General features: G+C 42.6%; 1 protein-coding gene across 3 annotated transcripts in view; it reads left to right on the top strand.

The window, feature by feature from the left end:
- RNF144A (ring finger protein 144A) overlaps positions 1-15,641 on the top strand; it is a 107,309-nt gene that overhangs the window by 48,885 nt on the left and 42,783 nt on the right. For 2 of the 3 annotated variants that reach the window (XM_030555477.1, XM_030555478.1), the window contains one exon: positions 14,916-15,061. The exons of the other annotated variant lie outside the window; for it this stretch is intronic. In XM_030555477.1, coding sequence (XP_030411337.1) covers positions 14,916-15,061 — 146 coding nt within the window. The remainder of the gene's footprint in view (positions 1-14,915; positions 15,062-15,641) is intronic. 3 annotated transcript variants of the gene reach the window in all.

Below are 15,641 nucleotides of genomic sequence, written 5' to 3'. Positions count from 1 at the left end.
CTGGTCCTCGGTCCACACTTTCGCCTCCCACTATGCCCTGGTTCAGCAGTCTAGGGATGACGCAGCCTTCGGCTCCGCCGTATTGCACTCTGTGACATCTCACTCTGACCCCACTGCCTAGGTAAGGCTTGGGAATCACCTAACTGGAATGGATATGAGCAATCACTCGAAGAAGAAAAGACGGTTACTCACCTTTGTAACTGTTGTTCTTCGAGATGTGTTGCTCATATCCATTCCACACCCGCCCTCCTTCCCCACTGTCGGAGTAGCCAGCAAGAAGGAACTGAGGAGCGGACGGGTCAGCAGGGATATATATCCAGCGCCATGGCGGCGCCACTCCAGGGGGCAACCTGCCGCCCCACCAGAGTTGCTAGGATAAAAATCTTCCAATGAGCGTGCACGCGCGGCGCGCACACCTAACTGGAATGGATATGAGCAACAAATCTCGAAGAACAACAGTTACAAAGGTGAGTAACCGTCTTTTTCTGCTTGCTGTGATTAAGGTTTTTTCTGCTGCAGAAGTATCCACTTTAAGAGAATATGAAACATCTGAAGCCATTTAGGTTGTCACCCACATTATTGATATCTCCATGCAACTGTGATGTGGGCTCTGTTGCTAGCACTTAAATAGCAGAAAATGAGGATTTTTTTAAAATGTACTTTGAATCTTTCATCTGAGGGTTTTAAAGTCCTTTACACACATTGAGTAAGTTTCACCATACCTCTGGTAGTTAAGTATTTTGATTCTGTTTTAGACGTCTGGAAACTGAGCAAAAAGGGTTAAACAACTTTTCCAAGGTGACAGAGGAAATGTGAGCCAAGACTACATCTCAGGACTCCAAACCCTTTCTTTTGCATACTTTTGTGTTTCTTGAATAAGGGTCTGTCATGTCTTTAAATATATTGCCTAGCTTCAAGCTTCCCAGGTTTTCCTCTTCTTGCCAACTGAGAAAAAACACAACTTGGATTTAGAGCTAATTGGGCATTGCATATGCATGGCAGTTACTTTCCTAAGAGCCTGAAATTAACAAGAAGAAAGTCCTTGTCATATGTTAGGGTTTGAAACTTGTTTGGTAGGTTATTGGTATAATACAGGAACACTGCTCCTTGTAAATCCAGGGGCCAGGAGGAAATAAGAGATGGGAGAAAAGAGAGGAGGAAACTGCATGCTAGGAAAGACGGGAGAGGGAATAGAGAGGCAGATTTTCAATGGGTAATGCTTAGGAGAGAATTCCTGAACCCAAAATGACAACTAAAACTGGAGTCCTTGTATCTCAGAGAGCATGGGGGACTTTCCATGTCCCCATTCCTGTGGCTGCCACCACCACAAACACACACACAAATCAGGATATGTAATGTCCTCTCTGTCAGTACGTTGTCTCAGAGTTTTGATTTTGGTGCAATTTTAAGTCCTTTACTATGTCTCTTTTTTATTAAACTTAGACTGTAAATGCCTCAGGCCAGAAACTGGCTTTTTATTATGTATTGGAGCAGTGTCTAGTTCCATGGGGTTCTGGTCTACGATTTGATAGAGGTAAGGTGCTACCTCAGTACACATAATAAATTAATATCTGCTGGCTATTTCTACTCAATTGGAACTTAATTTTTTAAGTACAACTTGAGCTTTCTTTGTAAACCAGTGAGCTATAGCTGTGTACCTTTTTTTGTCACGACTTTGAATGTGAATCATATTTTCAAGGCTGGTGGCTATAAACAGTAGAAAACAACATGAAAGCTTAGTGTAATTGTCTCCTTTCTTGTGATAGAAACATAATCCTACTACACTCAGCTGGGAAAATAGTTCAGAAACAACAATCAGAACTTGTTTTTTGAATATATATTAAAAAATGAAGGCAGCAAGATGTGTCTTTTACTTGGAAGAATGTCTCCAGATTGTTGCCGATGCTTTCTTGAGCATCTGTTGAGATGTTTATTCACATCTTAACTCCCTTCAGGAAAGATTGCATCATTCTGCTTTGATTTATATTTGACTCTCAGCAGAGTTCAGTCTCATTCTGCTAATAGTTGGGCCAAGCCTCCTTGTTTCTGTGATCATTACACTAGCTCCATTAATTTTAAATGTCTGCTTCTGATCTGAAAGGCTTATTACTGCAGGTTGCTGTCTCTATGGTGGGCCATTTGTTTATAGATTATTGGTTAGCTAATTATAGCATTATTAAACGTAAAATCTAATAGGCCCTGGCTGCTGTTTGATATGCATCACAGAGCTTGGAAAGCTTCTGAGGCACTGTGACAGTTCTTGTGGTACTCAGGACTGTGAGTCAACTTGTTACCCCCTTCCGCTAGCCAGGGGAGTCTTGCTGGTGGTAGCTGGGTGTCAGTTTCCTGATGTTGCCAGCCCTTCGGCCAGTCAAGCACTCTTGCTTATTTATGCCAGCTCTTCTTTCCCCTTGTAGGTTAACAATAGGTACACCTCAGTCCCCTTGAATTGCTCCCTTGTGAGATCCAGCCCGTGACACTGGCTACTCACAGAGATTCCAGATCCTCTGCCCCCAAGAGGCAGTGTACCTGAGTTTGCTTCTTTTGCCTTAAACCACTGCTCCTGTAAACCACACAGCACTTGTGAGCACTTATTGTAAGGCAAAAGTGGGTTTATTTAAGAAAGAATAAAGATTTACCTAGAAATGAGAGAGAGTGCTGGAAACAACTGGTGATTACAGCCCAAAACAAAATAATAAAACGTGAACTTGGGTCAACGCTTATCACTGGTTATCTTTCCTATCTAATAAAGCAGCAAAGAATCCTGTGGCACCTTATAGACTAACAGACGTTTTGGAGCATGAGCTTTCGTGGGTGAATACCCACTTCCTCAGATGCATGTGCATCTGAGGAAGTGGGTATTCACCCACGAAAGCTCATGCTCCAAAACGTCTGTTAGTCTATAAGGTGCCACAGGATTCTTTGCTGCTTTTACAGATCCAGACTAACACGGCTACCCTCTGATACCTATCTAATAAAGTAGGCCACACCCATCCCCACCAATTTTCAGTCCATTACAGAGCTGTCTGGTTTCACAACAACTGTTCATGAAAGCATCCCTTCTTCCGCCCAGGGTATTCCTCCTTGAATGCATACATAGCATTTCCCTAATCTGTGTTTATACTGAAAACTCTCTTTTGTTTCTATTCACAGGCAAGGAGAACCTCTGCCTTGTTCCAGAGTTTCTTTTCTACCTTTAAGTGGGTTGGATTTGTTTTGTTTTTTGTCTGTCATCTCTGACAGTTTTCTATTTACTGTTCTAGGATGTGGCCAGGGTAAACAATAGAACCTTGTGATACCTTGCCCTCTAACTAGGGATGGATGACCACTCCCTCTTGGTTGAATGGGTCGTCTCCAAGACATATTCCCCCAATGACTAATTTGTACTCCAAGTTATAAAGCATACTTTCAGTATAAATACATTACTCCATAAATATTATCCGCATGTACATCTTACAATGATTTTCACTCTTGACAAGTTATGAGCTTGCTGTGGATGTTACTATACCTGGATAAATATCCCATAAGGTGTGTTTGTCAGGTCTGAGGTAAGAGCTCTTCGCAAATAAATTTAGCCCCTCTTGCTAGTATTTTATACTGTGACCCAATAGTCATAATAGTTAAGAACCTATTGAACTTCAAGGAGTCTCTGGCACTTCTCCCTTTTTGAGGTGAAGAGCTGTGTTTCAGGGTAGGGTTTTTCAGGTATGGGTTGCTTGGGGGAGAGAGGGGAGGACATTTGGGTAGAGGGAGTGTCCGTGTTGTATCATTCTTTCTATGGTGAAAAGGCCTTTTTGTAAAAGGTTTTGTGGTGTTTCCTGAAGTCTGTCAGACTCTTCTAAATCTCTTCTGGAAGACTGTTCCATAGCTAGATCCCCTCAACAGAGACGGCAGTGTCTGCAGCTCTCCTGCCTTTTGTCCTGGGCTTTTTTGAACTGCACGTTGTCCCAGAGCAATGCAGCTGCAACAGTGGTTTGTAGATTGAAATTCAGTTTTTAGTGTAGCTAGGGTTTGAGCTATTCATTGTTGTGATGAGTAGGGCCAAGACCTTAAATGGCTATCAATAGCTGGCTGGGATCTGGGGACTTGAGCACAGGTCTGATGAGCTTACAGCTGCCTGAGCCAGGGAGAAGGGGCCAAAAACTACATTCTGTACCAGCTGGAGCCTATGCATTGTCTTTGCGTAGCTTCAAATACAGTGAGTTACAGTAATCCAGCCTGGAGGTGACCCATGCGTGGCTCACTGGCCAGGTCCTCGTCCAGGAGAAAGAGACAAAGTTTCTTAGTGAACTGGAGGAGAAGGAAGGCATTTTTAAACAGTAGTACCTGGTCATCCAAGCTTAATGAAAATGAAGCAGGGCTCTGAGGCTCCACACCACACCTCTTTGATAAAGGGGGTACTGCATGTCTTCAGTTGGAGGTGGAGGACAGTGTCTAAGTTCTTCAAAGCAGTTTGTCCCTCCTGACCAGTAACACTTCAGTCTTGCTTGTGTTCAGCTTGAGCCAGCTGTTCTTCATCCCAAGGCTGATCTCTTGTAGGCACATGAATTTTGTAGTGGTGGCCGTGCTTACATTAGTAGAGAATGCATCATGCAGTAGCTCCAGCTGAACGATGAGCTTGATAGAGAAATTACCGGATGGGGTTCTGTTGCCTGTGTTATTCAGGGTCCCTTCTGGTCTCAATCCGTGACTAAGATAGCTAGTTGGAGGCCTCTTGCATGTTGTTGGCAGCTGAACCCGTGGAGTCTCACTATCTCTCCCAGTGAGAAGGGTGATAGGGTTAGGGTTTTCACAGAGAAGGAGCAGTTCCCCATTACCACTCTCTCTGCTAAACTTTCTAGCTGTAGGCTTATTTGAAAAATGGAGGAGCGGGAGGAACACCAGTGTACTTCTTGGACAGTGCCCTGGCATTAAGCCCAGAACCCACAGTTAACTGGTGGGATTGTGGAGGAGGTCAGACTAGATGATCATAATGGTCCCTTCTGACCTTAAAGTCTATGAGCTGGGGATGGTGCAGGGATTTTTATCAGGGAGCTATCCCAGGCCTCTGCATTCTTCTCCCTCCCTTTCTGCCCATCTCACATTATTCCCTTCCCCATCCCGCCTCCCAGCCTCTTGGTTGCTGCAGGTTCAAGGGAAGGTCTCTGCTATTCTACCTCTTCTCAACTTTTACACACACACACTCCCTCCCTCCCTCCCTCCACTGAATGCTCCTGTGCCCAACTGCTGCCATCAGATTTTTTTCTTTTATATTCACTGCTGCCTACAGCGTTCTTAATAACTGTTGTGCAACAAGCTGGAATTTTGTTTCTTTCATATTGCTTTTGCTTGGCAAAGCTATAAGAAGCAGCAGAGGCCCTGCAGCTGCATGTAGACTCAGGAAGATGCATAAAGGCCAGAAAAAGTGTGTTTTTTCCATAATGACTTTATTTAGTTGCATAAGTGGGTGGTATAGAATAAATCGTAGAATAAATCACAGAGCCTTTCACTCACCAGGGCTTGCTTCCTACACACTGGGGTAGTAGGCCACATGCATCAAGCTTTTGGGATAGTCTTTCTAAAGACTACTTTGGCACATTTATTTGTACACGTTAATCAAAATTGGGGGGGCAGTATTGCAGAAATCTTAAGTCTGTATTTTATTTTTTATATTGGTTTATATAATGTCTTCTCTTTTTTTTTTCTGATGTGTTTTGAGGGAGGGGACTTTTATAGTTTCATAGTTAGTAGGTGCTTTCCATTATAATCCCAGTTTTTAAATCTTTTCCCCAGCTGTGCCGTAACTAAACCAGTGTGCCTGATATTTTGCATCTCAGTTTGTGCTAGGATAATATTAACCTCAAATGTCACCAGAGAAAAAGTTAGACAAATGACATGTGAGAATCAAGCATTCAGAAAAGTAGATTTTCATGTCTTGAATGTTTTCCTGACTCTCTCTTTGGCTTGTCGTATCTCCAGTATAGTTTATACTAGAAGCTGCACATTTTTTTGTTTCGTTCGGCTCAGAGGGTTAGTCCAGCTGCACTGTAGGTGAGAGCGAGTCTCTCATCCAGGTAGACAGACTTGTGCTAGCAAGGCTTCCACTGGTACACTAAAAATAGCTACGTAGTCGTTCTGGCACTGGCAGAGATGGGTTAGTCACCAAACCTTCGACCCCCTCTGTCCCTTGGCTCCAAGCTCAGATAGCAATCCCAAGCCTCTGCTGAGTTGATTATAGAATTGGCAGAACTAACGAGAAATTGGAATTGCTCATTTATGAGCATGCATTTGATATAGGTGGTATTACTGAAACATGGTGATATGAGTCGCACAGTTGTTAGAACGTTAAAATCAGTGGTTAAAACCTATTTACAAAGGATCGAATGGGCAAAACGGGAGGGGGAGTGACGCTTTGTCAGAAATGGCATTACCTCTTTCTGAGTCGCTCGTAAGTCTATTTAGTTTAACAAAGAAGAGTAAGGGGTCACTTGATTATAGTCTATAAATATCTACATGGGAAACAAATATTTAATAATGGACTCTTCAGTCTAGCAAAGGTGTGACATGATCCAATGGTTGGAAGTTGAAGCTAGACAAATTTGGACTGGAATTCAAGTGTAAGTTATTAATGGTGAGAGTAATTAACCATTGGAACAATTTACCAAGGATTATGGTGGATTCTCCATCACTGACAATTTTTAAATCAAGGTGGGATGTTTTTCTAAAACATGGGCTCTAGGAACTATTTTCGGGAAGTTCTATGGCCTGGGTTATACAGGAGGTCAGAATAGATTATAACAGTGGTCCCTTCAGACCTGGAATCTATATAGGTAATGGTGAGAGAATCAGACTTTCACTTTTTGGAAGCAGTTTATGTGCACATTAGGTGCTCAAAATAAGAAGAATGCCTGGCCACCTTGGGCAAGTTTGACACAGGCTACATCTATGCAGGGATAAACAAACCTATGCTGGCATGGAGCAGCTAACTCTGGCTTGCGGGGCTCAGTCTCCAGGGTTGAAAAAAATCAGTGTAGATGCTCGTGCTGGAGCCCGAGCTCTAGGACCCTGCAAGGGTGGAGCATCCCAGAATTCGGGCTCCAGCTGGAGCCCAAACGTCTACGTTGTGATTTTTTTCAGGCTCATGGCCTGAACCCAGGTCAGCTGACCTGGGCCAGCGATGACTGTGCTGAGGGTTCTTCATTCCTGTGTAGATATACCCACAGAAACTCCTTGACCAAAGGTTCCCTGTTCGTTGTAAACAACTCTCATCTCACACCTGACAAACTTACGATTCCAAACATGTCTTGCAGGGTCTTTATTCATCCAAGTAATGTAAAATGTCTTCAGAAAGCTTGTAATTTGTCAAGACTCATAATTCTTGCGCAATATATGGGAAATACATAAGGCATAATGTAACTATTGAAAGTATGCTTTATAGTCTTGATGTAAAAGTTAGTCACCAGGGGACAATATGTTTTGGTGGTGGCCCATTCATGCAGGAGGCAATTGTCACCCCCTCCTTCTTTAGGTGGTGATGTAATTCAAGGCTCAGTTGTCTACCCTTGCTCCATCTCAAAACTATGAATGGAAAACCATCAGAGAGAAGTGTAAAACATTCAGACCACTTGGAGGTGAAAAGGAAACATTGCATTAGACAGAGTTTCACCCTGTCAATCAATAAAGACAAAGGGCTTTTTCAGTATAACAAGGAAGGGGAAAGACTGTCTAAATCCTTTCACATCTTAGGGGGCAGGAGGGATGTTCTCATGGAAAAATTGGATTCTGGTTCCTGTGGAGCCAGTCAACTGTGCAACAGACTGAATTTGGGGGGGGTGGGGGCGGAGAGAGAACCTATGTTATTAGCCATGAAAAGTAACTGTTAATAAGTGTAGAACCAAGTTAACGTTTTATGGTTTGTTTTGTATTTTAATCATTTGTTTTCATCACGCTGTTTTGTTTCTATTTAGCTCTCTATTCTTTCTTAAATAAACCTATGTTTGTTTTATTATAACAGTTCACAAGTCCTGTGTGTGATATGGGAGCGGGAGACGGGGGGGCGGGCGTTAAGATAAAACTAGTAAACTGGGGTTTATTGCTCCTTCACGAGCAGAGGATCTAGTGTGTCTGTGATTAGCCAGTGTTAGGCACTGGATATCATAGGAGAATGATTCAAAAGGAGTCAAGGACTAGGGTGCACCTGTTGTTAATCTGCAAGGCAAAGATAGAGCTGGGATAGCCCAGAGGAGAGTGCTTGAGTGGTTGAAGTCTGGTGGGGTTAGAGAGCTGACACCCAGTTACCACAGGTAAGATACTCCATCACCAGCGTGAGGGACTAACAACGTGACTCCCGGTCCTGGGTGCCCCGAGAACCTTCCCAGCAAGTCTTTTACAAAGGTACTTCGATGCTGCTGATGCAGATAGGTGTCAGGTTTGGAAACCCCACTAACCTGAACAGGGTAAGTACCTAAGTCCCATTGAAATCAAATCTGGCCATTCTCCTCATACCCCAGTGATAGAATGAGGATAATAGTACTTCCTGCTGTGCAGGGGTTTTGGGGGGATAAAGATTCTGAGGAGGCCAGATACTACTGTGATGGGGGTGAGGAAGGCATGTAAGTTTCTAGGATAGCTACCATTCCTGAGTCACATGTCTGCTTTTATAGGCCTACAGTCCACAGCAGATGGATACAAAGATGGTATAATTCTTTATTTTATTTAGTGTTTTTAAATAACCCAATCAGAAATCTCCTGGCACATGTATAGGCTGGCAGGTTACTTGGTCCTTAGACAAAAGGCCATCAAGCTGCTCAGCTGTGAGAGAGCTCCTGTAGTGTAGAAGACCCTGGGTCAAGGTAAAGGAGCTGGAAAAAGGCCAGGCAGCAAAACCCAATTTATCTGTTTGATTTATGTTGGACTGTTTTGAGAAATAAACCCATCCCTATAAAAAGAGCCTGAAATTTTGCTGTGGGAGCTTTATTTGTAGCACTGGGTGGTGAGTTGGCCCACCAATATAAATACACCTGTAGTTCAGTATAATCCATTATACTACCTTGCAATCATATTTTTTTCCAGTTAGGCATCTGGAACGTTAGTACAGCATTGACAGCAATTGTATGTAGATACTACAGTGATGATGTACCTTAGAAATTCTTATTGCATTAATTATTTGAGATTTATGCAGGTGGGCATCCGCTTCATTCCTCCCTCATTCCATGCACCATCCCCTCTGCCTTTTAAAGATCTTGAAACATTGTGGCTTATTTTATCAGTAAATTAATATTGCCATTTACCTTCACATAACAAGTAGAAAAGATTGCCCAAAGGCAAGGCGTGCTACAGAAAGCCATTTTATCTTCATTATGTTGCTTTGGATCATTGGGTGTTGCACAGAAATAATGAAAGTAAATATTAGGTTCGATGAGAAGGTGTTTTTCTCCCTTCTGAATGTAAATACGTAGGTGTTTAAATAGTCATGCTACATTAACAGAACTCTAAAGAGTCAGTGAGTCACTCTTGGGACTGATTTCATTTCCAGGTAGCGATGTGCAGAGCATGGTTGGTAATTTACAGAATCAGATAGCTGTGAGGCAGCTTATTGATTATATGTGAGAGAATAGCTTCTGGATCACTCAGTAACGTGAATACATCGCTGCTCATGATGATCTCTTTTCCCAGCATTCAATACAAAGCTATTCCAGAAGAGGAAATGTCATGCTGGCATGTCTTACAAATTCTCTGCCCAATGGTGTGGACCAAATTTTGCTCAGATGTGTGCATGAAACTGCCATCAACTGCAGTAGAAATCTGGAGGTGAATTTTAAGATCAAGTTGTACTCTTGTGTTCAACCCTCCTTATGAAGGTTCAGTTATGCAAACTACTACTAATACCTGAGGAGTTCTCATGCACCACATACTGAATTGACAATTCTCAGAACATGTATAATGGTCTAAATTCACAATGGGATAAAATCTGTTAAGTGAGTGGAGCATACTACACTGGGTAAAAGGCTCTACTACTCTGTATTTGAAATATGTTTACAGGGTCATTTTCTAGGTGTCCCAGCTCAACCAGCAGGTATTTAGGCACCCAGCAACAGGTGACCAACTGCTTAGACTTTTCTTGTTCTTACTGTAAGCAACATTCTGTGTCACTAAAAGACATAGGAACACACTCTGAAATCTTAGCATCTGTAGCTAGAATCCCCTGGAAGAATTACTCTGATGAATGGATTTTGACAGAACATGCTTTTGTCTCTGCTTCTGTTGTTTTTGGTAGCTGAATTGTGTCTTATTATGTGTAGGGATATTTTGATGTGTTGATTTGTTATTTATATTGTGGTATTTTCCCATATGTGCCAAGCAAGCCTGAAGAAGGCCCCAGCTTGTACCCTGAAGAGCTTAATACGCTGTAGTTCCCAACAGAGAAAAAAGACAATGCTGGATTTGGAAAACATTTTTCCACTAACCAGTAGACAGGTTTCTTTGCTCTTGGTTTTACACCACAGATAAATGTGGGTATTTTCTTACCAGTGGGTGCCAGACTTCCTTACTAAGAATACGATAGTAAGAACTTGGCAGAGATTCAAGTTGCAGTGGGTAAACATTTTGGAAGCCTTGGATTAAGATTGCAGAAAACCAGGAGAAAGATGTAAAGACACATACTCTCATATGTCTGTTTGTAAAATGATGAGAAGTCAAGCATGAAATGCTGTAATATATTGAGAAACTGAAATTAATACTTGATTAAAAATGCCATTAAGTAGTAGTGATTCTTGAAATGACTATGGGAACAACTAACTGGTTTTACATCATTGCATTATAAATGCACTTGATGTTTATCATCAATTGTTGTGTGTCCTGTTGTCTCAGTTTGACGGCTGGTATGTCAAAGGTGCTCTAAGCAAGCCTATAGTGGCACCCTCTGCCTGCCATCTGAACCTTGTCAAATTCTGCTTACTTGTATCTTTAGAGTCCCACTGAGTTCAAGAGGCCATCAGTTAAATAACAGTTGTATTAGGTAACCGATTTCTGCTGCACCCCTAGGGTGCTTGCTTGAGACAGGTGTCAGTGTCACAGAGGAATAGCTGAGGGAGAAGAGATGATGGCAATACAAAGGAAGGCTATTCAACCCAGTTATAGCTCAGGAGAGAAGCTGTCACAGTAAGACTGTGGAAGGACACCGTGGACAGACAAGTGTGGGGAGTGGAATTGTCCCCAGGCATGTGCACCCTAGTGACTAAACTCAGATTTGCATAGACTGGTGTATTTAGTTGCGGTTTTAGATTGAGTTGCATAAGCACCCACCCCTTCAGCGTGGGTTGGAAATGTCACAACAACCTGTGGCATTTTGGTCTTCCTGAGCCATGCAAGTCCATCCCTAACTCCCGTACATGTCTTTCCCCACTGCCTGCTGTCTGTTACCGTAAGCAACACATGCCAATGAACAAGAGCCTAAATTTGCCTAGTGAAGTGCATTCTTATGTGGTGCCAGTACAAACACTGTGTGCAGTCATTCAAGCTCAAGTGCTTCATGGAATGGTGTGTAAATGTAAACAATGCCAGGTAAAATTAGGGGTTGGTGTGGAGAAATTACTTTTGCTGATGTTTATTTCTCTAATGCATACAGTGGGGATAAACAATAAGGAAACTGGCTAAAGTTCTTCAAAACTTTGGTTTGAGGCACCTGGAGATGTCCGAACTCAGAGTGTGTCAAGTCAGATTGCATAGCACACCACAAGCCATTATGCCATGCAGTCCTCCAGTACTTTTATATTTTCTTTGAAACAGCATGTCAGTGCTCACAGGTAACAATCCAGAATGTTTTTTCTCCCCCATGGCTACATCAGTTTTCACTAAAAATAAATACGATGGGATACTGCTTTTTGTGCCCTCCTCTCCACGTTAAAAGGGCATTTTCTAGCGGGTTGGAGACTGTAAGGTTATGTCTGTGTGGCTGCTGGGAGCAAGCCTTCCAGCCCGAGTAGACAGATTCGTTCTAGGTCCACTTGAGCTAGCACACTAAAAATAGTGGCGTGGATGTTGCCACTCAGGTGACAGCTCAGGCTGACCAGGGTCTCGCTCAGGTGACTAGCCGCAACATCCACACTGCTATTTTTAGTGTGGTAGCTACTAGCTGGGCTGGGAGACTCTCTCCCAACTGCAGTGTAAACAGCCTAAGCTTCCCTAACAGATGGATGGCTAACTTCAAAAATTCTGCTCTCTTCAGTGAGTTTGTAAACTTTCGGGGAATCGTATCTGCAATGTAGCAAATATCAACAGACTTGGGCTTTAACGGTTAACATTTCTTTGAACGCTGTATGTAGGTTGTTTTGGAGCAAAATGACACCTCTTGCTTGAGTTTCTATCTAAGCCTTTACACCAAGTTTTGCAGAGTGCTAACATCCGAGTCTCAGCTTCTGATACTTATTGCAGCTCTGGAGGTGTTGGGAAATCCACAGATACAGAGTAAGATAGATCCATGTGCTTCCTGCCTGTTTAAAGCCGATGTAGAAGCGTTATGGCCATTTTTGGAGCAGTCAATGCTTCCCTGAGGGAAGACAAAGTACTGTCGTATCTTGCAAAATGTAATGTAGATGCTTATTCAAGAAACCATTTTCTAATGTAGATAATCTCTCCAGTTCTGTCAGCCTTTTATGGAGCTCTCATTTTTTTGGAAGGTTAATTAACTTCCCTGGTATGGTGAAGCACTCCCAGCAGTATCCGGAGTCCTCATGTCTTTGAGCTGAGGTACTTTTGTTGAGTGCATACTCTGAGCAGGTATGTTTTCTTTCTAGGTAAGAATAGGCAACTGTTTGTCTGACCTAATCTCTGTGTCATGTGGGGTTCCACAGGGTCCTATTTTGTCCAACCTGCATGCAGGGGGAATTAGTGAGGCAGTGTGGGTCTCAGTGTGGTCAGTATCCTGATGACACCTAGCTTTACATTCCAGTCTCATCTAAAGTGAGTGCGAAGTGACTGTACCCAGTATCTAATGGAGACTGGAGCATGGATGAGGACTAGCCCATTCTGATTCTCTCTCTAAAATCACTCTAAAATTAAACCAGTGAAGTAGTCAGCCTGCCACTGATACTAGAAACAAAAATATCAGCAAATATTGGTTCTTGCAATGCAGTGCCTCTTTAGGAATGGGCGTAGTGAATACTGAGCAATTCGTGAAGGTGATTCCTATCAGAGTAGAGATTCTCTGCCAGTCTGTTCTTCAGGCATCCCTGTGCCTCAGCCTCTGCTACAGAGCCTCTACTGTAACGATGACCAGATGCTTTTAATGGAAACAACACCCAACTTCAAATGGTTTCTCTGCCTGTCTCTTTGGCTACATCATGATTTGCATCATATTCAGCTCTAATAATGCAGCGCAGAGGCAGTGCACATATCCCAAGAGGGGAGAACTTGGCTTTTCTTTTTAAATAAGCAAGCCTTTCAGAGAGGGGTTTACCTCAGCCAGGAGAACAGGTGAACGCAACTTGGTGCCTTTTTGAAGCATGAATTAAAGAGGAAAAATGAGGGTGTCCAGGGCTTTACTGTTGTGAAAAATAATGCTCATGTGCATTTGATAGCCCTCACTTTGTTAATTTTTCAACCATTTAAGTGTCGCTTTAAGGATCAGAGCCTGCAACTGAACAGCATAAGCAGCACGTCACAGCTATACACAAAAGCCTTGTGGAATTTGCAGTTAATTACTATTTTGGTGTGACTTAACAATGGCTGAACTGAAATATTGTTTGTTTGCCTCTGATCATTTCTGCCATGAGCAAAGCCTTTTCCAAAGTAAGTATATTAACACTTCATGGAATTTTTGGTGCTGGAGAGTGACAATTCTTTAGCCAGAAAATAGATAAAGCCATAAAAGCCTATCCTGTGCTATCTCACCACTGTGCCTGAACACTGGCCTGGAAGATCTCCTCCAAGGACGAAGAGGGTTATTTAGTCCTTGGTCTTTCGAGGTAGTTGATAGAGGTGCTAGTGAGAAGCAATTATTTGTGGGTTTTTTGAGTTAACTGCCCACTGAGAATTGGATAGAGCCCACACATTCGTTTCATACATGCCACCAGAGCTAACTGTTTCAGATTTTTGGTCACTGCCCAAATGAATCAGAATTAAATGAATGACCTACAAGTGAACTTTTATGACCAAGTTATAAACTCATGCATTTAATTGAAATTCTGGCACTGTTGCACTGTGGTGCTATGCTTGTTCATTCATGGAAGGCCAGAGCTGAATCCCCTTGAAGCTCGTGGAAAGATTCCCAGGGCCAGATTTAAAATTTAAGTATGTAGGCGCCTAAAGATAGTTAGCCACCTAATGAGATTGTGTAAAACAAGCTAGCACCTAACTCCCACTGACTTTGGTGGGGCTTAGGCACCTGCCTTTCTTAGGTTCTTTTGTAAATCCCATTAGGCACTTAAATGCCTTTGTAAATCTGGCCCCCAGTGACTTCAGTGAGCTTTATATCAGGCCCTTATGTGGGATGGAGGATAAAATGAGGGTGAAAGGAAGCTGATATACTGTTTGGAAGAAAGATGAGGGCAGAATTGTGGGCCAGAAGGGGGCGATGTTGGAGTTTAGTGTGTAACTTCCAGCAAAGAGAAATCTGCAACTAATGGGATGTTTCCTTGCCTACTATCCCCGTGATCACTTTGCTTGTATGCTACATCCCTTTTCCGCACTTCTCACGTATCCTTTATCTATCTAGATCATATGTTCTCTCAGGTGTGGGGCTGTATCTTTGAGATGCACGTAATACAGTACATTGTACACTACCACAGTACACATTATAATAATAATTTACTGTGTTTAACTTCCTAACAGTTAGTAGACAGCAGTGGATATGGAAAATAAGGCCTTGCACTGCCCAGGAATGTAGTAAGGTTGTGATGGAAGTGTTTTATTTTTTCATGTTTGTTGTTTTTTTTCAGACTGCTCTGCAATGACTACAGCAAGATACAGGCCTACCTGGGACTTGGTACTTGACCCTTTGGTGTCCTGTAAACTCTGTCTTGGGGAATATCCCGTGGAACAGATGACAACAATAGCACAATGCCAATGCATCTTCTGTACTCTGGTTGGTTTGCTTTTTTATTGTGTGTATAAAAAATGTAGCCTAATAATATCTCAGGGTCAGGATGAGGCATTGTTTTTTATGTTGACTTTAGTAGAGTACAATTCACTCAAAAGTGTTGTAGCTGCAGACGGTCCCCAAAGCATTGGAAGTACAACAATGCGATGGTACCCCTGCGCTCTGGGTGGGCATGCAGGGGTCCTGTGCAACTTCCAGTCTGAAAATCTCCCACAGCTAGGCTCATGTTTCCCAATGTGGAGGGTGAATGTGGCTTACAGGGTGGCCAGTGACAGGAGAGGAATTATCTGTTACATCTGCAGTCACACACAGGTCCAGTGGTCACAAATCCTTGTGTAATAGGTGTGTCAGGATTATACATCCTATTAAAGTCAAGGAGCTGGAATTCTGTCTGTGCAAAGGCTACAGAGCTGCCTCATGCCCTGTTTCTGATTTTTCTCATCCTGTTTTTTCAGGCTGTGTGTGACTTACACTTTTTACATATAAAAAGATGAAAAATCAAGGAGTTACAGGTTATCTGTCAAACATGTTTGTTTTGTTTTTCTTAATTTGTGTGAGCAGCAGT

This window comes from Gopherus evgoodei, chromosome 3, assembly GCF_007399415.2.
Source record: "Gopherus evgoodei ecotype Sinaloan lineage chromosome 3, rGopEvg1_v1.p, whole genome shotgun sequence".
Lineage (NCBI taxonomy): Eukaryota > Metazoa > Chordata > Testudines > Testudinidae > Gopherus > Gopherus evgoodei.
This window is presented reverse-complemented; position numbering and strand designations above follow the sequence as displayed.